Source organism: Filicampus tigris, chromosome 16 (genome assembly GCF_054856515.1).
Source record: "Filicampus tigris isolate MCC_2025a chromosome 16, RoL_Ftig_1.0, whole genome shotgun sequence".
Lineage (NCBI taxonomy): Eukaryota > Metazoa > Chordata > Actinopteri > Syngnathiformes > Syngnathidae > Filicampus > Filicampus tigris.
The window spans coordinates 17,130,346-17,154,257 of NC_141232.1; the positions used below are offsets into that span (position 1 = coordinate 17,130,346).

Below are 23,912 nucleotides of genomic sequence, written 5' to 3' on the forward strand. Positions count from 1 at the left end.
TTATTCTGGTGTCATTTCTTAGAATATCACCCAAATAGTTCACGTTTATTTATTTTTTCTAAAGAATATACCGTTTACTTTCCCAATAAACATATTTTTTAAAAATATACCGAAAATATACCGAACCGAAGTTTCCAAGAAACCGAATCGAACCGAAATGTGATTTAGCGTAGCGTTACACCCCTAATAAATACTGTACATACGAATACATCATATGGTTACATAGACTGCTTAGATTAGATAGAGTTTCCTTGCTTGCCCTTAAAACCCAGCGTTGTGTTTGTCATATATATTTTCTTTCTGAAGCAAGACAAGGTTAGCCAATCAATTGGTGTTCACAGCATTATTGTATTGTCTTGAACTTCTCAAAAATAAATCTCTTGTGAAAATTAATACTAAATAATAATACAAAAAAATTAAAATAACTATACAGGCAGTATAACAGCCCTTTGAGTAATCCATGGTAAAGTTCACAAATAGTAAAAAGTTCATGAAATTGAAGAACAGAGAAGTACATGTGATTTGTCCAAAAATAACTCCTTTTGTTTTGTCAAGAATCGGAATCGAGAATCTTTAGGAACCGCAATCGAATCAAAGAACCGGAATCGGAATCGTCCAAATTCAAACGATGCCCAACCCTAATCAGCATACAGTGGTACCTCTACTTACGAACGTCTCTTCCTACGAAATTTTCAAGTTACGAAACGCCTCAACAGGAATATATTGCCTCTAGTTACGAAAGAAATTTCAGGATATGAAAGGTAAAAGTATGGGGTGATACTCGCAGCTACGGAGTTTCGTGAACGCAACATACTCATAGCTGCTCTGCCATTGGCTAGCCTAGCATCTTCTTGGCATTCCATTGGCTAAGAGGGACCTCTTCTGTATGTCTGTTTGTGTGTGGATAGACAAGTAAATGGATAGATCAATGCAGCGTGCTCGTCATTCGCCCCACGAGCCATGAGGTATTCCGATAGTTTTATGTGAATTAGAAACGAGGAAAAGAAAAAAAAAGGAGAAAATCGTTTTTTTGTCCATACAAACAAAGCAAGAGATAATAGAAAAGTATGAAAGGGGGATGCGTTTGTTTGATCTTGCCAAAGAATATGACCGTAGTGTATCGACAGTCGCCACGTTATTAAATCAGTTGTTTACAAAACGCCAGGCAAAAACCACTTCTGCTCTGGGACAGAACATGAACCAAAGAGGGCAAAAAGCGATGAGGACAGCAATTCGAAGGTAAACAACCATCATTTTTATTCCTTACTCTATTCTTTTTTTTTTTTTTTACATCATACAACTCAAATTTATTGTGCAATAATCTAATTGTAACATGTATTTATTACATGTTTTCATGCATTTTTATGCTTTATAAAACATTTATGTCTGAATATTGGGCGGCTTGGAACAGATTATGGCATTTACATGGAAAAAGCGTCCCTACTTACATAATTTTCTACTTAAGAAATTTCTTCCAGAACCAATTAATTTCGTAAGTAGAGGTACCACTGTACACCCAAATAAAGTCACAAGTCTACATATGACAGCGATGAATGAGTGGGAAAATGCACTTTTCGGGTGCTGTCATGACGTCTTTTTTTTCTCTCTCTGGGTGACACTTTGTCACACGTCACATATCAAATACATTTTTTCTCATTCTGATTGCTGTAGTTAACACCTTTTTCTCATTCTGATTGCTCTAGTAGTTGGCAGTGGTAAACCAGTACTTACTGCAGCTCAAAATGTCACATCATTATGGCATAACAGCAGAGACATTTAAATGACATAAATATTCCCAAAAATCAATGTAAGTCTATGCATAATTTTTTGTTCTTTGTTAAATATTGTCGTAGAATATCATTATGTTTTGCAGAAGCTGTATTTATCAATTTAAAAGAGATGGTGTTCACAAAAGCTGTCTATCCACAATTGGTCTGTGAAGCAAGTGCCGATTTAAAATATTTTTTGTAGAATATCGTCAAATTATCGTTCGAGTTTTTAAAAAAAATAGAGATTTTTTATTTTTTTTGCCCATATCGCCCACCTCTAGTTCTGAGTATGTGTTTTCAATTTAATGTCTTGTATCTAAGATTTAAATAGAATTTCTAAGGAGTCAAGAGTGAGAATGTGGTAATTGTGAACACTAGATTCATAAAGGAACAGGTTAGGGGCAAGCCTGAAAATCCTAATTAGGCAGTTGAGACTGGACAATGTAGGAACACGGGATGAGAAAAAAAAATACATTTATATATTATGTGTCCGTAATGGCAAATTGTAATTTCAGCTAAAATTTTACATGTTTTTTTTCCCCAGCATAATTTACTTAAAGTGCTCTGGTATGGTCATGCAGCAACTTTTGTGTACATTTATTTAAATAATGTCCAGTTTTTTAATTAAGGGGTGGACATTTTTAAAAAGTTGTTTTTATACGATTTGTCAATTAATTTGAAAAAAAAATATCAATAGATTACTTGATTATTAAAACAATCATTAGTTACAGCACTAATGTATGAATATATGTGTTTCTTTAGTAGGGTTGGGCATCGTTTGTATTTGGACGATTCTGGTTCCGGTTATTTGATTCGATTCCGGCTCCTAACGATTCTCGATACCGATTCTTAACAAAAAAAAAAAGAAAACAGTTACTTTTGGACAAATCACATGAACCTCTCTGTTCTTCAATTTCATGAACTTTTTACTATTTGTTAACTTTACCATGGATTACCCATAGAGCTGTTTTAACATTTATTTTAATACATTTTTTGCATTATTATTTAGTATTATTTTTCACAAGAGCTGTATTTTTGAGAAGTTCAAGACAATACAATAATGCAGCTGTTACTGAAAGCATGCTACTGAACAACAATTGATTGGCTAACCTTCACTTGCTTTAGAAAGAAAATATATATGACAAACAACGCTGCATTTTAAGAGCAAGCAACGAAAGTCTAATCTAAGCAGCTGTGTAACCATACGATATATCTGTATGTACAGTATTTATGTATATGCTGCAGTTGTCATGTCATGTCATCTTCCAAAACGCTTATCCTATACAGGGTCGCGGGGAGTTGCTGGAGCCTATCCCAGCCGTCAACGGGCGAAGGCAGACTACACCCCGAACTGGTCGCCAGCCAGTCGCAGGGCACACACAGACACCGACCGTCACTGAGCGGGAATCGATCCCACGCTGCCCGCACACAACTCGGGCGTGTGTACCACTACACTATCAGTGGACTCATCTTCCAAACCGCTTATCCTATACAGGGTCGCGGGGAGTTGCTGGAGCCTATCCCAGCCGTCAATGGGCGAATGCAGACTACACCCCGAACTGGTCGCCAGCCAGTCGCAGGGCACACATAGACACTGTCACTGAGCGGGAATCGATCCCACGCTGCCCGCACACAACTCAGGCGTGTGTACCACTACACTATCAGGGACTCTTATGCTGCAGTTGCGTATGCTATAAGTTAAATATTAGCTGGATATGTGCATTTGTGTGTTGAACTTGTTGGCTCAATGTTGCCATTAGACGTACTTAGCCGATTCTGACTTTTGGGTCATAAGCTGCATCGCGTCAGTTCTATGGCTAGGCGTTGGCCAAATGAGCGAGCCGGGGCGACCCGGGCAAGATCAACGACCCCGCGAAGTGCGACTGCTGCCACTGCGGTGTCCCAGCGGCGGCCGCCGCTGTGGAGATCTGTGGGAAGGGCCGGGCAACACCCATATCGCATGTTCTTCCAAAATCATGCAGCCCTAATAAGCTTGTTCGTGAAATATGGACTGCCTTGACAAAATAGGTCCTTTTAGCAAGGGAGAAAAGTACGCAAGCCAATCAGAGACACGTTCCTTTGAGAACATGAGACCATCACCCTGCAAAAAGAATGATTTATTCAATGACACATTGGCTTTTACCACCCAGAAGAACATGTGACGTCAAGGGGAGTTGCTTTGGAGACAACATCTCTTAAGCATTAATGATTCGATAATCTTACACAGACCCACCTGGTTGGGTGTTGCAGCACTACAACGATGTTGGGCCAGCTCTAGCATTGTCCTGTAACTCTTGGAGCAGGAAGGACAGTCAAAGCGGTTTGGCCCATCATCATGGATCCTCTGGTGGTTGCGAAGATACCGTGCCAAACGAAAAGCCTTCCCACAACGATCACACATGTAGCGCTTCTGACCATGGATTCGCATATGGTTACGCAAAGACATGTAGTTGGTGTAGGGCTTGCTGCAGAAGTCGCATCTGTATTGTATTAAGAAAAAAACATGTTGAATGTTAGAGATGATTACAAGAAGAGTGTTGGTCAGTCTCGCACACATTGAATACTGGTGATTGTTTCTTTATGTAAAAATCTAAACTACTGTATATTCATTTGAAAGATCTGACCCATGTTGACAGAGTACAGGGTTCCAAAACCTTATGGCAAGTTAAACTCAAGACTTTTTACATACCAAATTCCATTAAAATAGGGATTAGAGCTGAACGATTTATCATTTTGGGTCCTGGCGATTTCGAGATAGTCAAAGCTGCGTTTTTTTTTTTTAAAGGGCTCTATCCCCCATGTTCACCAATCAGCGGCATGCTACAGTGAACAGGTCACACTAACCAGTGAAAAAAAAAAAAAAAAAAAATTGTGAAAAGTGTCATGTACTCCCAGAAGTCATTTCTTTCTTTCAAGGCTACTTGAATGCTAGGCGCTAGAATAGCTTACGCCGCAGCAGCATGAACTTTACAGTGATCCCTCATTCACCACGGTTAATGGGGAGACAGAACCTGCCGCGATAAGTGAAAACAGCGAAGTAGAGTCGGACTTATGATTATTATTTTATATGATATTTATTGTACAGTTTTATGTTGGGGGGATTTGCGCCTCCGACATCGTTCCCACACTTCTAAATACTTGTTACACAATCAATATCACTTTAAAAATGCAAAATGAAGAATAAATACCAAGCTGCGGGCTGTGAGTAGAATTTTATCTTCAACTGCGGCAGTGGACGATTACGACAGAACTTTCGCTAAAAACTACGTTAAAGTTTTAATTTTTATCATAAAATTGACTTACCTTAACTAGAATGCCATAGTGTATTTTATACAAAGGTACAATCCTGCACTTTAAAACGCTTGTCGTCGTTGTGAAAGTGAAAGTAAAAAGGCTGCGTCTTCTTTTTTGCCTGCTTCTTATCTTTTTTGCCTCCTACTTAATTTGTAAAGGAAGAAGAAGCAGAAGAAGAAGAAGCACGGCCGCCGAGTGAATTATGCCTTAACTTTCTCTCAATAACATCAAACATCCTTTGGATAAAATGCAACACGGGATTGTAGTTAAGGTAAGCTGTTTTAAGACAACCTAAGACAAAACTAACAAACACTTTCACGCTTTATTTGGTGATGTCTAAGTCGTCCGTGCCGCTGGCCGGCCGGGAGCGCGCTGCGCTCCGCTCATATAAACACAGCTGTTGCTGTACTATCGGATTTTTACAAAACTTTATTAGAGCAAACACATCATTCATTACAAATACGGAGGAGAAAGTATCCGGCTTGACTCTGACTAAATCAACGGCACATTTGAATAGTGGACGAGACTAGCGGGAGGCTGCTATGATGCGCACACAGTCAGCTTACGTACAGTACAGTGTGTGAAAAAAGTAAATCCAGATGTGCTCTCGTTGGTCGAGCTCGCGCTGGGAACCAGTCACCGCCTTTTATGAGTGACTGCGTGTATGTACAAAGCCTCCGAGTCAACTCATATCTTTGAAACTATGTGTCTTTCTGCAATATAGCTGCTGATATGGCTGTGTTGTTTCATTTTTAAATTTGTTGTGAATGCTTCTGAAAAATCCGCGATGCACCGAGGGCGCGAAAGTTGAAGCGCGAAGTAGCGAGGGATCACTGTATTTAAACTATATCGTCGCTGTCCTATGAAAAACACTTATGTCCATTTTTTTTTTTCCATTTTTCTTAATTTTACGTGAATGGTGTTTCCGCATTACAGACATTGCATTAGTGTGAAAAAAAAATCCAAAATTGGACATAAGTGTTTTTCACAGGACAGTGACGATATGTAAGTTCGTGCAGAGCAATAGCAACGAGCTGCATGATGTCGATCATCTCCTCCGTAGCGACAAATAACCTACCCAGCTAACATGTTGCGTTTTCACAGAGAAGGCGAACGAGTCGCAAAGTGTGCTAATCGCTACAGTGAAATGCAGAGTCAGGATAGACCCAATATACTGTAAGTGCTTAGGTGTACAGTAGACTTTTCACAGAAGTCTGGCTAGAACCGCGTTATAGCCAGCATCTATGAACAGAAATGTTGTATTACAATCAATACATAGAGACATAAAATAAGATGACGTCTACATTAGCAATTTAGCACACACCTCTAACACCGGAACATGGAAAACAGCTGACGTCAGCCATGACGAAGAGCTTGATGTCAAACGTATATTAAATATTTATAATATCAAGAATGGCATTTGCACTATTTTGCAACACAGAGTACTGGGTTTTGAGATCTACACAATAATAGGTCTCAAAATTATAATTTTTAATAAGGGACAATGTTTTTTATTTGTTAAATAGATTTCATTGCATAAAAGAAACAGCATAAAAGAAAAAGCAGACGTTTACATGAAAATGCCAAATTTGAATGAAAGAGAGCAGAGAGAAGAATGAATATACTTTCTGACCCTTTTTTAAGAGGAAATATTTACCTTTTCACATTTAAATAACCCAATCACAATACTCCTTTTCTACACTCACCATTACTGTTAGGACCAAAAGATTCACTTAATACCATGATATGAATTTCAGGCCATATTGCGAAGCCCTCAGTCTCTGTTTGAAGGTGTAAAGTCTCTAGCAAAAATATGGGGAAAATATAATCTTACATTTATGTCCAAAGAACATGTACATTAGTACAAAATGTAAAACATTTTGGGGTTAAAAATAATTTTTAATATACGTACACTATTACACAAGAATGTAAGTAGTACAGTAGGTCTTGTCAGACTTGAACCATTTTTAAAAACTCAAAAAAGGACAGCCTCCCTCACAAAACCTCTTTAGTGTCCTTAAATTATCAGAATAATTAATAGCTTTTCATATGGTATAAAGACATTTTCTGTCATATTTGTAAATGTTACTGGCCATTGTGAAGAAAAGTGCAATATCTGTCAGAAAAATCGCAATACAATGTTTCCCTAAAATCGTTTAGCCCTAGTTGGGACATTGTGTTAAACATGAATAAAAACAGAATACAGGGAGTCCTCATTTTACGAACGAGTTCCTTTCCTACACTGGCGATGTAACACAAATTTCCGCGTATGTCTGATTTCACCGTTAAAGTCGAAATTTACGTCAAAATACTTTGTATACAAAACGAAAATACATTAAAATAAAAGGCATAAGATGCTGTACTTAGCATTACTGCTGAGAAGTGGATGGAGAAGGACGAGATGAGGGCGAAAAAGGCAAGGATACTGCCAGCGCGCCGGCACGATTGAGACACTCTGCACATGCTCAACCGCAAGGAATGCTGGTCTTTGTAGTACAGGAAGTGCTTGTATGCAGAAGTGCGTGTTTCACGCGCAACCCACCGCAAATACACAAGCAGAGTTAGAGAGAGTCAGGGACGCAGCACAAAAGCACACTTTTGGAGCGAGAAGCTGCTTCATTCATGTGAGTGAGTGACATGAATATCAAGTGTTTTATTGACAGTTGAAAGTAACAAGTGGAAATGACGTCCATTTGAGTCATGACATTGTGTGCCGCCGTACACAGTCGGTTATTCAAATGCCGGAGCAACTCTGTCCGCTCAATCATGTAAACGGGATATTGAGAATGTGTCAGAAATCTGAATATTGACTGCATGTAAACGTTGTCACTATGGTACTGGGGACAAAATGGAGGAGGGGCACAGGCGTCGTAAAGTCGAAACATCGTAGGTCACGTACGTCGAAGTCGAGGACTGCCTGTACAATAATTTGCAAATCATGTTAAACCTATATTTAATTGAATACACTACAAAGAAAATATATTTAATGTTCAACCTGATAAACTATTGTTTTCAGCAAATAATCATCAACTTAGAATTTTATGGCTGCAACACGTTCTAAAAAAACTTGGACAGGGTCATGTTTACCACCGTGTTACATCACCTTTTCTTTTAACTCACTCACTGCCAGACATTTTGAGAAAAATTGATACAAATATAAATATATTTCTGGGATTGAATGACTGGACTGTGAAAAGACAAATAAATTTGCAATGAATGAGTTAACAACATTCTATAAACGTTTAGGAACTGAGGACACTAATTGTTATAGCTTTGTAGGGGAAATGCTTTCCCATTGCTGCTTGATGTACAGTTTCAGCTGTTCAACAGTCCGGGGTCTCCGTTGTCATTTTACGTGTATCAAACTGTGCCACACATTTTCAAAGGGAGACAGGGCTGGACTGCATCCAATCTGGTAGTCATTTGTTGTAACACATGGAGATTGTGGTTTGGCATTGTCTTGGTGAAATAGTCTTTTCATGAAAAAGACGTGGCTTGGATGGCAGCACATTTTCTCCAAAACCTGTACCTTTCAGCATTAATGGTGCGTTTATAGTTGTGCAAGTTACCCAAGCCATTGGTACTTACACAGCCATATACCATCATCGAGCTGGCTTTTGAACTTCGCGTCCATAACAGTCTAGATGGTTCTTTTCCTCTTTGGCCCGGAGGACACAGCTTCTACAATTACCTAAAACAATTTGAAATGTGAACTCGTCAGACCAAACAACACTTTCTCACTTGCATCAATCCATCTTAGATGTGCTCGGGCCCAAGGAAGCCGGCGACGTTTCTGGATGTCATTAATTTACTGATTTCATTGTCTTTGTTAATGTATAATTGCTATTTTCTGTTCTAAGTAAAGTGTTTGCGCTATATAAATAAAGTTGCATTGACCTCTGGTCTGCAGGCAGCCAGCTGTGACCCGCACGGTTCAGAGATGGTCTGGAGAGGCCGAGGAGGCCTTAAAGGACTGCTTCAGCACAACTGTTGTAGGAAGTATTCAGCGATGTCAAGGGGAAGACATTAACAGTCTGACGGACACTGTTACAGACTATATAAATTTCTGCATGGAGAACACCATACCCACTAGGACAGTAAGGTGTTTCTCCAACAACAAACCCTGGATCACACCAGACATAAAAGCTCTCCTGAAGGAGAAGAAGAGGGCTTTTGCGTCAGGCAACAAAGAGGAGCGGAAGATTGTGCAGCGCCAGCTGAGGCGGCGGATCAGAGGGGAAAAGGTTCTACAGGAAGAGGATGGAGGAGCAGCTGCTGCAGAATAATGCCAGGGGAGTCTGGAGGGGCCTGAAGACCATCTCAGGCCACGGACAACCCAAGACCCGGACTGGGGGGGACCTGCAGTGGGCAAGTGAGCTGAACCTCTTTTTCAATAGGTTCGATCAGATGCCTGCCCCCACTCAGTCTCTCCTGCTGCAGCCTCCACCTACTCCTCCTGCTGGGTGTCTCACCCCCTCCCCTCTTTTCTCCACAGTCTCCAGCTCCCAGCTACACCAGACAGCCACCACTCCCTCCTGCCCAGCCTTGGCTTTCACAACTTCTCAGGTGAAGAACCAGCTGAAGAAGATGAAGGTGAGGAAGGCAGCGGGTCCTGATGGCATCAGCCCCCAGCTCCTCAAATCCTGCGCAGACCAGCTGTGTGGAATTGTCCAGCACATGTTCAACCTGAGCCTGAAGCTGGGCAGAGTCCCCCAGCTGTGGAAAACGTCCTGCCTGGTCCCGGTGCCCAAGACCCCCCACCCGAAGGAGCTCAACAGCTTCAGACCAGTGGCGCTGACGTCTCACCTGATGAAGACCCTGGAGGGACTGGTCCTCGTCCACCTGCGCCCCCTGGTGAGCTCCTCAATTGACCCACTCCAGTTCGCATACCAGCCTGGCATAAGTGTGGATGATGCCATCATCTACCTCCTCCACACTTCACTCTCCCACCGGGAGAAGGCGGGGAACACTGTGAGGATCATGTTCTTTGATTTCTCCAGTGCTTTCAACATCATCCAGCCCACCCTATTGGGAGACAAGCTTGAGCGGGCGGGAGTGGCCCACCACCTCACCACATGGATCCAGGACTACCGCACAAACTAGCCACAGTATGTGAGGACACAGGACTGTGTGTCTGACGTGCTCCTATGCAGCACGGGGGCCCCGCAGGGAACTGTCTTGGCTCCCTTCCTGTTCACCCTCTACAGCTCGGACTTCAACTACAGCACCCCTACCTGTCACCTGCAGAGAACTTACTCAGGGTTTTGTGGACTGGTGCCAGCAGAACCGCCTCCTGATCAATGTGGGGAAATCCAAAGAAATAGTGGTGGATTTCTGTAGGCGCCATCACTCTGCACCTGCACCAGTGAATATTCGGGGAACAGATGTTGAGAGAGTCTCAACTTACAAGTACCTGGGTGTTCATCTGAACAATAAACTGGACTGGAGCGACAACACGCTCTCTATAAGAATGGTCAGAGCAGACTCTTCCTACTCAGGAGACTGAGGTCTTTTGGGGTCCAGGGGACACTCCTCAGGAACCTTTTATGACTCGGTGGTTGCATCGGTCATTTTCCAGGGAGTGGTCACCTGGGCAGGCGGCATCTCGGCCCGGGATAAGAAGCGGCTGGACAAACTGGTCAGGAGGGCCAGCTCTGTCCTGGGCTGCACCCTGGACTTTGTGGACTCAGTGTGGGACAGGAGGATGATGGCCGAGCTATCATCAATGCTGGACAACCCAGCCCACCCCCTCCAGGGCACCCTAACAGCACTCCACAGCTCCTTCAGTGACAGACTGTTACACCCTCACTGTGCAATGGAGAGATTCCGCCGCTCCTTCTTGCCTGCTGCTGTCAGACTTTATAACAAGAACGTTGTGAAGTCTCTACAAACTGGCAGACATTAGTGCAATTGTGCAGTCCTGCACCTGAGCTTATATCGTGCAATACTCAACATTACTCACTACTGTTATATCGTGCAAGACTCAACATTCCCCACTACTGTTAGTCTAGTTTTATTTTTATCCAATGCTGTTCCTTATATTTCACTGCAGCACTGTCACTTAGAGTATTTTTCCTCTGTACTATGTACAGGCTAAAATGAGTGTTTCTTCATTATGTAGATGTATGTTGGTGTGTATATACATGTGTATATACACATAGTTACTGCGTATATTTACATAGGTTTGATTCTGAATGTTTGCTGTTAATGCAATACATTAATGGCTACATTATGCCGCCATCTCCGTGACCTATATCTTTGCTGCTGTGACACTGAAAATTTCCCCACTGTGGGATCAATAAAGGTCTTCTTATCTTATCTTATTGTATTGTACTTTATTTTATTCAATTAAATATAGGTTGAAGATGCTTTGCAAATCATTGTATTCTATTTTTATTTGTTTAACACAGTGGCTACGTTTACATGCAGCCAACCTTTTAAAACCCAAATATTAGCAGTATTCGGGTGTTTAGAAGACAAAACGTACGCAATACACCATATTCCAAATATGCCTGAGTTACTCCCTTTCCAACCTGAATATGTGCGCATGTATACGGTGATTGGAATATTCGAACTGCACGAGGCACTTAACTGCAAGGAACCTTGGTCTTTGTAGTACAGATAGTGTTTGAATGAGCGGCATCCTCGTAGTAGCGAGCCTAACTTGAACACATTGATTTCTCTACGGCAAAAATGACACTGTGAGTACATTAACACATATACACGTGTGTATTTTGTATGTATGTGATATTTTTGGAACACGGAGGACACTGACTGCTTTATTCCTGTGGTGAGTGACCTGAATATCGTCGCTGTCATGTGAAAAACACTTATATCCATTTTTTTCTTCATTTTCTTATTTTTCCATGAATCGTGTTTCCACGTTACAGACATTGCATTAAAGTGAAAATTTAAAAAGTTTCCAAAATTGGAGATAAGTGTTTTTCACAGGACAGCGACGATATAATGTGTTTTGACGGTAGCAAGTAACAAGCGGAAATGACGTCTATTTGCGTCACGACCTCTGTCCACTCACGCATGTAAACGGGTTTTTCCGAATGTTTCAGAAATCAGAATTTTGATATTAACCCGAATATTGACTGCATGTAAACGTAGTCCATGTCCCAACTTCACTTCACACATTCTACTACTGGTAACACAAACACACATATGACAAGAATTCATGTCCCTATAACTTCATTAATGCATTGCGTTTCGCAATGCATTCTGGTAATCAAAAAGCAAAGTTATTTAACAACATATTTACAGTTGACCCAGCTATTCGCAGGGGAAAGGAACCAAGCCAGCCTGCGAATAGCAAAAATCTGCATATATAATTGACCCACTGAAATGCATTGGGGGTACTGCATATTCTTTAAATGAATCTTTCTGCCAAGCAAATCAATCAATATTGGTCAGATCGTATTTTTTTATATTACCGTATTTTCATGACCACGAGGCACACTTAAAAGACACAAAATTTTCTCCAAAATGGATGGGGCCTGATAATGCGCACGCCTTTTGTGTACACAGAGTTCCAAAATCTGTAAATGTTGTTGTGACTTTGATGAGCACTCTTGCTTGACTGACTGGGAGCATTTCCTGCCGACACGTTGCTAATATAGAGAAAAGGCGGACGTGAATGAAGACGTAAAAGGGAGCGTGAAAGAGCCCGCTAAAGGCACGCCCCCAGTAGGTATATAGTGCCAGCTGGTATGTGCATTGTGAAAAACAACATTGAAAATGGCACCTACAAAGAGACACACTTACGAAGCACAGTTTAAACTGCAATCTATTGGTTACGCAGAGGAACATGGGAATCGAGCAGCCGCGAAGGAGTTCAAGATCAACAAATCCATGGCTCACAAGTGTAGGAAGCAGAAAAACGAGCGTCATGGAGTCAAGAAGACGAAGCTGAGTTTCAGCAGACAGGGCGAGGTTGCCTGAGTTGGAAGACCAACTCGAGCAATGGATTCATAATCAAAGAACAGCCGGGAGAAGCGTCTCCACAGTCAACATTTGACTAAGGGCAACAACGCTTGCAGAAGAAATGAAAATTGAACATTTTCAAGGAAGTCAGTCTTGATGCTTTCGTTTTATGAAACTGCGGGCAATGACTACCGTGGTGCAGCAACTTCCGGAACCAAGTTTACAAGGAAAAGTACATTGTTAAATTCTTCAATAAAGTACAACTGAACGCAGTTTTGCTTCCGCTGCCTTTTTGAAAACATACCGGTATGTTAGCATGCATGTTTGTGTATGTTTTAGCGTACACACATGCTACCGTATGTTTCAAGCTAACGTTTGTATTACCATGCCTGCGCCCAATAATACGGTGCGCCATATGTATGTGTTAAATACCAGAGCTGGGCATCGCCTAACCGCCACCGCGTTCCGTCCTGCATATTTAATCGACCATGTGGTCCCGGTCCATCCCTCGTCGGCGACAGCCAATCGGCGTCGAGAATGTAATCTTCACGTCACAAGCAGGCGCCGCACGAGCAGACACGCTGCCAAACAAAGAAAAAATATCAAACAAAAACAACAGACACACACATACACACACACACACACACACACACACGCACAGCGTGGTGATCAGTGAAATAAAAACAATATGGGGCACGTGGCATTGTATCTGTGGGACCGCAAGGTACACAACACTTTTACTTTAAAATTTTCCCTTACTCGGCGCGTGTCAGAAGTGTGGCACCTACGTGTGACATGGTACAGGCCAAGTCTGTTCTCGACTAGGACCACGTGGGTCGATTAAATATGCAGACGGGAACTCTGCGATGCCCAGCTCTGTTAAATACAGAAATAGCACCCGTAACTGAGACTGCACCTTTTAATAATTAATGCCTTTTGGTCGCGAAAAGACAGTACCTGTCTATATGCGTGTCCAGCTTTTGAGTGTGAATATTCCTTATTTGAAGGATTATCATTCCTGGAACTCAATGCTAATTTTCTATTATCCCGTAAATTGGATTTTTCAATGACTGCTAGTGTTAGCACTGGCGATGTTTCTTAACCATAGTACGTCTTCTATTTCAATTACAATGTGTATTAGGGCTGTCATGATTTAATTATCGACGTGTCGTTTATTTATATATTTATTTATTTGGCACATTATTTTTCTTTCGAGACTGCCGCGGTAAAGTAGTGTAAGCCTTACACTGTAAGGGCTAATTCGTGTTGGCAACAGGGTCAAAAATACGGCGCATTTCACCAAATATACTCAATACAATGCAAACCTGCTTTTCATGGCAGCACGATGGGCATGCCCAATCATTTAAAAAAAAGGAAGAAAGTTATGGCTTATGCCTTATTTCATATCTGACATAGGCACAGTTGTGTCTAAAAGCTAGCTGCAGTTAGGATACACACGTTACGGTGTACGGTGTACGCTAACACGTCGTAGCATCTTCTATGGATTAAGCAGCCATTATTCAGTAAACTCGCGTTGATTAACAACCAAAACGGAGTGATGCGTTCATGAACTGGGAAATATCAGCACTCAACACAAAAACGTACTCTTTTTTAGCCATCTCTGGGGGCGGCCATTTTGTCTTCTGTCGACTGAAAATGACATCACAACTGCTCACGACGACCAACGGCTGACCTGTTTTCTAAATCCGCGATTGGTCGTTGTGAGCAATTGTGATGTCATTTTCAGTCGACAGAAGACAAAATGGCCGCCCCCAGATATGGCTAAAATAGAGTGCATTTTGCTGCTTAACTCCATTCCGTAAACACAAAATTAATCAGAATGCCATGTTTCAACTATAGTGGGCCTGCTGGGAACATAATCTTGAAAAAATATGTTTGGGTTGACTTCCGCTTTAACCTATTAAGGATGGGAGTGCATAACTGTCTTTCTACCCTTAAAGCCTGGAGAGCATATATGTCATTTTCTTTTTTTTATCCAATTTCTCTTAACCAATGAAATGTATCAGAATATACATGTGACGGTGTCGTGAGCCCGCAGAGGATGTCCTGGAATTCTTTCGAGTCATAATGGCGGACGCCATCAATCGCGGGAGCTCTGAGATGAGTAACGGCAGTGATATAGGCGATGCGCTTGTGGACTTTGAACCAATAGAACCAGTCGAACATATGGTTAAGATATATGTTTGTAGATAATGACAATATCAACGTCTTTGTAACAAAATAGAGGATGGTAATTACCACTCGATTTTTAAAATTAAAAATAGTGCTTCTCTTACACTGACACTTTATTTTTACATCTTCGATTGAAACAGTAAAGATTTGAATAAACTCGGGCCTGTGTGCAAGCCACATGTCTATGGTCTCAAAATCTTTGGGAATTATGTTTCTGTCTACTACAGGGGCTGAGATTTGTTAGTTTGGCTGGGGGTGCAATTTATACTCTGGAGCGACTTATGTGTGAAATTATTAACACATTATTAACTGTATATCCATATGTCGAAGTCAAGGCCCACGGGCCACATCCGGCCCGCGAGAAGGTTTTCTACGGCCCCTGGGATGACATTGCTTTATTATTAGATCCGGCCCGCAGCCCGCAGCAAGGAGCAGAAGTGATCGGGTCCTTCGCGCCTGATGATGACGTCACGCTTTAAAATATATTGTAGCGTCTTCCAAGAACACAGACGTAGTTTAATTATCACATTTTATTAGTCCAACCGGCTACTGTGGGCCGCAGCCGACGCCAATACAGTACGACAACCGTTCAGTCATGCTCTCCTCTGCGTCCTCCGCTCCTGTCGCTCCCATGCCCTCCCATCAAGCGAGCCGCACGATGCATTCATTAACCTCAGAAACAACAGAACTTGGCAAGACACAAATTCAACCACAACACAGATAACCCAATTTGTTACACTGTTTCTTTGCATCTATGTTTGCCACCCCCTGGCTGTTGTTAACGAACATGACCGCTACTTTTGCGAGGATCGTCCTTCAGTCGTCTACATGCCGACTCAAGACTTCACGTCACTTTTCGTGGGTTTCAGAATCGGATTGTGGTGAAAAGTTATTCGGAGTAAAACACACTTTATTAAGAAATACTTCATGTTAGAAATCTCACGTTTTATTATTAGTAATTATTGGCATTTGATATTTTCATTGCGTTTCGATGAAGTACTGAGATGTCCCACACTGTCAGCAGGCATTGAACGCTCCTCGAGCGCTAAGTGTCGATAGCGGGAGACGTGGTTTCTTTTCTTTCTCCTCCTTCGACACAGCTAGCTAGTAGTTTGTTCGTGCCAGCAAACGCAGTACTTGCAGATTTCCTGTGTTTCAACATGTTTGTTGTTGTGTGTAAATGTTAAAAGGTGAGTTTAATCATTTAGGTTTGTGTCAGGTAACTGCTGTACATAATAGCCTAATGTTCTCGTGTGTCACGTTGATGAACACTAGTTAGTTATTTCGGCTTACTATTACTATTCTAGTGATGAAACGTGTGGATGTGTATTGTTACTGTATGTATTGTTTGGCTGTTTAATTGCTTAATACAGTGAATTGTAATGTTTAGGCATATTGTTAACTAATGGATATGTATTGGATGATGTTGCTAGGTTATTCTTTGTCTGTGTTGTTGCAGACCACAGTAAATAGACGTGTCAAGTGGAATACGGGCCTGTGTTCTCTGACAGGAGCAGCTACAGCCATACCTTGCCACTCTTAAAATAGAGTCAGATGGAGACATCATACCAATCATATGATCCTCTCCGCTTTACTTCACATTATGTACAGTTCATACAATCTTGCAGCCCGAGTCAACCAGAAAATTGTTTCCAATTTGGCAGGAGAAACGCAAACGTTCCACTGATGACGGGCAGCAGCTTCTTCTCGGGTCGTAAGCGGAAGTGACGTACGAGCTGCCTCGCAAAAGCAGCAGTAATGTACTTTAGTTTATTTTTTATTTAGTAACTCTGAACATGTAAGCACAACAGCCAGGGGAGTAACCAACATAGAGGCAAAGAAATATATTACAGAAATATAAAGCGTGACATCATCAGCAGGCACGAAGGACCCGATCCAATCTGGACATTTCAAACAATTTCAATGAACATTCTATCAGTCCGGCCCTCGGCTTGTCGCAATTTTTTTTATTTGGCCCTCCGTCCATTTGACTTTGACACCCCTGCTTATATCATTTCACATGTTATTTTAACCCACATAAAGAAACAAAGATAAATTCTAAAAGCTATTAAAATACAGGAATAATTTAAATGGTTAAAATCTAATATTGTGTTAAGTAATCAAAATAGTATGATAAAAAGACAATTTGTCTATCAATCCATCTGTACTAAATAGTGTTCTGTTCCTTTAAAAGGCGCTGTGCCTGGCCATGGTCTTGCATCATCAGCCAGCAACACACACACACACACGCACACGCACACGCACACACACACACACACACACACACACACACACACACACACACGCATGCACGAGAGCGGAGGAGAGAACAGATAATTTACGACCGTATACAAAAATACTTTTGGAGACATTTGGAAACATTCTACATGGTCGGCGATAAATAAAAGACTTATTTAATCGATCTACGACAGTTTTGGTGAGTTTAAAGTTATCTTACCGTAACTTTCTTGTAATGCTACATGTTGGATGTTAGCTAAATGTTACCATCGTAGCTCGGTGGAAATGATGTGTACTATGTAGTGTTGTTCTGATACCAATACTGGAATCGAGTGATTTCCCAATACCGCATTAAAACGCTGGTATCGGATCAGCCGGTACTAACAAATACAACGCTGATGCCGGTTAACGATACTGGTATCATTATTTGAACACAACGCGTATATTTTAGAGCCGCATGCAGAAGGAAAATACGAGGAGAAGCCTTTCATTATTAGCATTCACTCTAAAAACGGATTGGTTAAAAAAACTACCAATCTATTGGGTTAAACCAATATTTGTTAGATTAACCAATAGATTGGTCAGACATTGACCGTTCCGGTTGGTTATGGGCATACCAATTTTATTGGTGAGACAAACAACAAATGAAATTGGTTACGGAAATGACACTTCACTGTTTTGCGGTATAGTGTGTTGTGTGCAGTACATTTAGATCTGCTAAATAAGTATATTACTTAACAATTAATTAATTTATATTAATTAAAATTATATTATCCCTATGGCTCTGGAAGAAATACTGGTGGATCATGACAGAAACAGCTTTGGTGACAACAATAAAGAATAAATAATTAGTTGTGTTTGAAAATGTGTGTATGTGTATGTCTATGTGTCTGTGTGTGCGCGCGTGCGTATGTATACATACAATAAAATACAATAGAAAATCAATCTAGATATATCAGTTGGAAATAAATGTAATATTTTTATGAAGTGAATGTACTTATTCGTTATTATATCCTATCATATTTTCATTCTGCAAAATTGAAAATTGACCCGACTCCCACTGTCTTTTCATGAAGACCCCAGCATGAAAGAAAAGCAAAGACCCGCTCAGTATTACAAAACAAGGCTGACCACCAATAGCATCTACACATTAATAGTCTGGTATAGCGCTCAACAAATCACGGTGTCCTTCGTTCCCATCTTCCAACAAAGGTGGTAATTTTTCAGCGATCAACTTTACAGTTCACTTTTTGCATCTTTGACTTTCCATTCGGCATGTACGATTATGTCACCGAGAAGTTGAGGGAGTGGGGGTTCGAGAACTACGTGGGAAGGTTCAAGGGTAAGTATGGAGACTATTATATGCTAATACTTCAGCTAGTATTCCATGCCCGGATCGCGGGGCTCACCATAGCATACGCTTGGTTCCCACTTCTTGTGGTTATATGTGTGATTGTAAATCGTGAGTCACTGAAAACTCTTATTTCAAATAATGCAAAAGTTTTACTGACCAAAGTTTTAATCACTTTACAGAAAAGAGTTTCAATCGCTAAAGTGTTATAAATTAGTTAGGCCACCATTAGAAGCTGGCGCTGTTGAGTGTCATTGTCACTAAAGAAAGAGAAGAAGACGATGTTAGAAGAAAGGCGGTTAGGCGGGAACAGAACGACAGCGGCAGGCAAGGGCGTATGACGTCGGGCGGTCAGACTCAGTATCGGAAGAGTGAATTTTAACAACATGGAATTACATCCCTAGTCCTGAACACAACTTAGAACAGTGAGTCTCTGAAATGTAGTTGTATTCTCAGGCTAAGTTTTTATTGTCCTTGTTTCTGGCAGTTATTTTTAAAGTTTGTTTTTCGAAGCTGCTTTGTCAGAATTGACCAATACCACATGATAGCCCTTCTGTGAATATAAATGTGGGGCGCCATTAAACACCCCTTCCTAATGGCTTTAATTACGTTTTTTTCCCCTCGTCTATCTGAGCAGTTGTGGGGTAGAGGTACGAAAGTAAGAAGGGTCAGAGAAAAAAAAAAACAAGGCTATCCTCGTATAGTGCTACGCAAGTAAAGCTACTACACCCGCGATTTTAGTTTATCAGAAGTGCGTGTGGTTATAAAGCCCAAAAGCAGTAACATAACATGTCGGTAATGTCGGCGTGGTCAAGCTGCTTGATTTGGAGGAGGATGGACACTTGGTCCATCATCCACCCTGCGCTGAGTTGTGCTCAAGTTAAAACGGAGGAGCAGCAAGAGGGGAGCCTTGCCGTGTGACTGCAGTCAGAGCAGTGACATCATCCAGGTGAAACACGATTCAACTCAAGCTAATTACACAACCTCTAGGGAGGATTTATTTTTTCGTATACATTTTATGCAAACCTCAACAAACCATCTAAACGTCTATTTTACAAACCACTTACATTTTCCAAATAATTGTAGACTACAGTTCTCTTAAATTTTTAACATTTAATAGAGCTGTCTGATCGTCTACTAAAAACATAAACATTTATTTTCACATCATAAAAAAATGCAACTACATTATTAAAAAAAAAAAAAAAAAAAACTATTTATAACCCGACTCACACCACTGTGAACTGCACACCTGTTAAAATGCACCTAAACCGGCAAGATGTGAACAATATATTATTTTGAATTGAATTTCTTTTGAATTTTAATATATTTGGGTTGGGGGGGCTAGTCAACCAAGTCAACCACAAAAAAATAGTCAAAACAAAATTTTTTGCTTTCATGCATTACAGGCACTATTGTACGCGATCCACAGAGTCATTTCTAGGCCACATACTATATGTCCATTGTACTCTGGAACAAAAAAAATGTTGGTTGTATGGGTGGCAGTTAAGGCTAAACAATATATCGAAAAAATATCGATACCGCTATACCGATACTATAGTCAACCTCCATTTCAGATATCGCATGTTTTCCAATATAGTTCAGCCCTTGTGGCATTATTAACAGGGGTAAATTTGACACTGTGGGTTCTCCAGGGTTAAGGTACTTTTCCATTAGCCCCCGCTCCACACCAAGACAGCCATGCTTGACCACGGATGTTCACTTTTCCATTAGACTTTTTTGGGGCTAATGGGACCGGTTTTTCAGAACCATCTCCAGTGACAGCCGTCTGGGGCTCAGTGGGCAATGTTGTCACTATTATTTGATTGGCCAACAGCATGTGAACGCCTAACTAATTTCAAAGTAATTATACTTTTATTTTCCTTTTTATCTTCAGGATCATTTCTTCTCCCCTGGAAAGGGGAAAATCCCTGCGACTGTCTGTATCCAGGAACGTTTGCTGAACCTCCAACGGAAAGTCAGCAAACAAAAAGGAGGGAGAGCTGTCACAGTTCACAATGGGACTGGGAACATTCCTAATTCACTTTATGGTCGTGGGATTACTGCCATGGGTAAGAGCATCCGATAATCAATGTTTCCTAGACCTTAACATGTACCTCAAGAAATGACATTTTTATTATCTAATGAAATAATTATGTTTTTTTTCATGTGGCCAAATAAGCAAGCTCAATATATTCTTCGCTAATTAATTGTAATTAGCCTAGATATTTGGATATTGGATACTGATGCACATTTTAAGTTTGCATCTGACTGGTCAAATTCAGATAAAAACATACAATTCCATACGAATTTTTTTGCATGTCTTTATGATGTCTATATTTTTGGGAGTATATTGTGCAGCACTAATTAGATGTCCCTTGTGATATTTGTGCTGGAAATTAGTTATCTGTGGTAGAATAGTAAATGAATATTTTGAAATTTCAGCAACAGATGTTATGGAAGCCACCATTACCGAAAAACATAACTGGCTGAAGCACAATGTAGAGCCTCGACACCTGGTGAGGACCTACATGGCAGACAAGACAGGCCAGGATACATTGGATACATGGAGCTGAGCAGCCATCCATTTGTCCGATTTTGACTGCGTATCAGAGATATGCAGGCCCAGATACTTACATATGGGTAAGCTATGAGTGTGTTAATTTTTGTAAAGATCACTATTTAGGCATTTATGATTTTTGTCTCTTTCATTTTTATAACAGATTGATGAACACTTTCAAACACTGCTCAGTGATGAGGCTGGTCACTTTACAGCTAAGTGGGAGAGTCTTGCCACAAGGCTACTACAACACCTGAAGATGGACTGCAGGGACAGCTCTGCTAAGCAGCTACTAGCTGAGCTATACAACCCCAATTTGACACCTGGTGCCGTACTGGACATACATGAAATGGAGGAAGAATATTCGCCATCTCAGGGTGCATGCAATGACTAGGATAATTTAACACTCAAGCCCTCATTAAAAACAGACTTTGTGCTTCTTTCTAACATGGGGTTCATGGGTTTCTAAATAATAAAAACATGAACAACAAACATAACATTGAGGGGGTGGGGGAAGTGGCATTGTCAGCGGGGGAGAGTGTGACCTGGATGACGAGCAGGTTGTTAAAAGGGAAATCAACCCAAAAGAATTCTTTGCAATAATTTGTTCAATGCATCTAAACTAGTCAAATTGTGGCATTCTGATTAATGTTGTTGGAATATGAGTTAAGCAGCAAAATCCACCCATTTTTAGCCATCTCAAGGCTTTTGTCACTAGTGTCGACTAAAAATGACATCACAGTTGCTCAGGTAACCAATCACTCACCTGTTTTCTGAAGCTAAGCCGTGGTCTGAGCCCTGAGAAACTGTGATGTCATTTTTAGTTGACGTGGTAAAATGGTCGTAAAATGGTCACCGGGGTGGGTTTTAAACGGGTGGATTTTACTGATTAACTCCATCCATCCATTATCTACCGCTTATCAGGAGTCTGGTCACAGAGGCAGCAGTTTCAGCAGTGAAGCCCAGACTTCCCTCTCCCTATTTTATCTTTAATATTTTTTTTCATTTTCACTTCTGGTAAACTATGTTTAATTTGGCACACCTTTGTGAAAAATCATCACCCTAGCACAAGTCACTGAGGTCACAGTCTTGGCATCTAACATTTTCTACATCCTTTATGTTGATGTCATTTACCTGTTCGACTCTCTCATCAAAGCTGTGGATATCTGCTTTAAGTTATTTTTTGTTTTTAATGTATACTTAAAAATGTTTTATACTGAACTGGTGAAATTAAGATAATAAAGTGTACTGAAGGTATTACCTTGCTTGTAACATTATTTTATTCCAGATACTAGTGTTAAATTTCAAAGCATGCAGCACCAATTTTAATAGTCCCATTTTTAAGCATTTAAAATGGTCATTATTAACCAATATAGATGGTTCCAATCCAACCATTTTATAATGGTGCCTCCCTTTAGGGTTCTACACAAATTAACCAATATCTTGGTCAAAATGACCAATTTGCATCAGTTGGTCCTAACACCAATATACATTGGTTGAAAACACTATCCATTCTAGATTGGTTGTTTTAACCAAAGGATTGGCCGGACACATAACTACCAACTAGATTGGTCAATTTTAACCAATTTTTTGGTCAATTTGACCAATCCTTTTTTAGAGTGTTATTGGTCATCGGTCTACTTATGTCTAGTTTGGTGAAAAAGGTCGCTATAAGGACATACATCGCCACATTGGAGGCAGTTGCTTGGGGGGGACTTTGATGCTATCAAGAGCGTGCAATTACTTTGGGGGCATGTCGGCTGGATCTTAGCAAAGTATGTTGCTTTTGTTTGACACAGTATATCGATCACTAGTTTAATGGTGTAAAACGTCTTTCATGAAATGGTTTGTGATAAACTCGTCTTTATGACCTGTCAAAGCTTTTCGAGCTTGCCCTAGCTTGCTAACTCTTAACAAAGAGACGAGTTTGTTTACAACACATCGCTCAGCAAAATGTTCTATAATGTTCCATCAACGTATATGAAATTTGTATACCTATATAATTAACAGATTAATGTTGAACAGCAGTGCGCATTAAATCTCGAATGAAAAGTAAAAAGAAAACAATAACTGATATAAAGTCATCGGGTCATAACCTTGTATGTTGTGATGGTGTCAAGTGGTCACGTTGAAGATTTGACAGCCATTGTGCACGTCTGCTTTCAAACAACTTCGTTTTTTCCTCCGGTTAATTTGAATCACTGCCGGTATCACAAAATAAAATCTCTAGTTGACCGATTAGGGCAACCATAAACAGCATAGGTGTTAACCATTTTTAGAAACACATAATGGACTTCTGTTATCTCACTCACTCGACCGCCTGCCCCTCTGGCAGCATACAAATGTGACGTCACGCATTGGGGGGTCGGTTAGAATCACTGAATATATTTTAGAAGTACAAATGCTGGACCTTGCTTTATTAAAAATTTACATTCATGTGAATACAGTATGTATCCCATGTCTCACTCTCACAAGCACGAAGCGCTATGAAAATAGGCTGTTTATTCAACATATGTATTTTGTGTCTATATGTTACTACAGATACTTCGCAAGTGATGATTTAAATATGAATAATTTTATA

The 23,912-nt window shown here is 40.6% G+C and overlaps 1 protein-coding gene across 2 annotated transcripts in view; it reads right to left on the bottom strand.

Moving 5' to 3' along the window:
• LOC147135028 (uncharacterized) overlaps positions 1–23,912 on the bottom strand; it is a 62,959-nt gene that overhangs the window by 21,747 nt on the left and 17,300 nt on the right. For both annotated transcript variants that reach the window (XM_086056067.1, XM_086056066.1), the window contains exon 3: positions 4,003–4,249. In XM_086056067.1, coding sequence (XP_085912193.1) covers positions 4,003–4,249 — 247 coding nt within the window. The remainder of the gene's footprint in view (positions 1–4,002; positions 4,250–23,912) is intronic.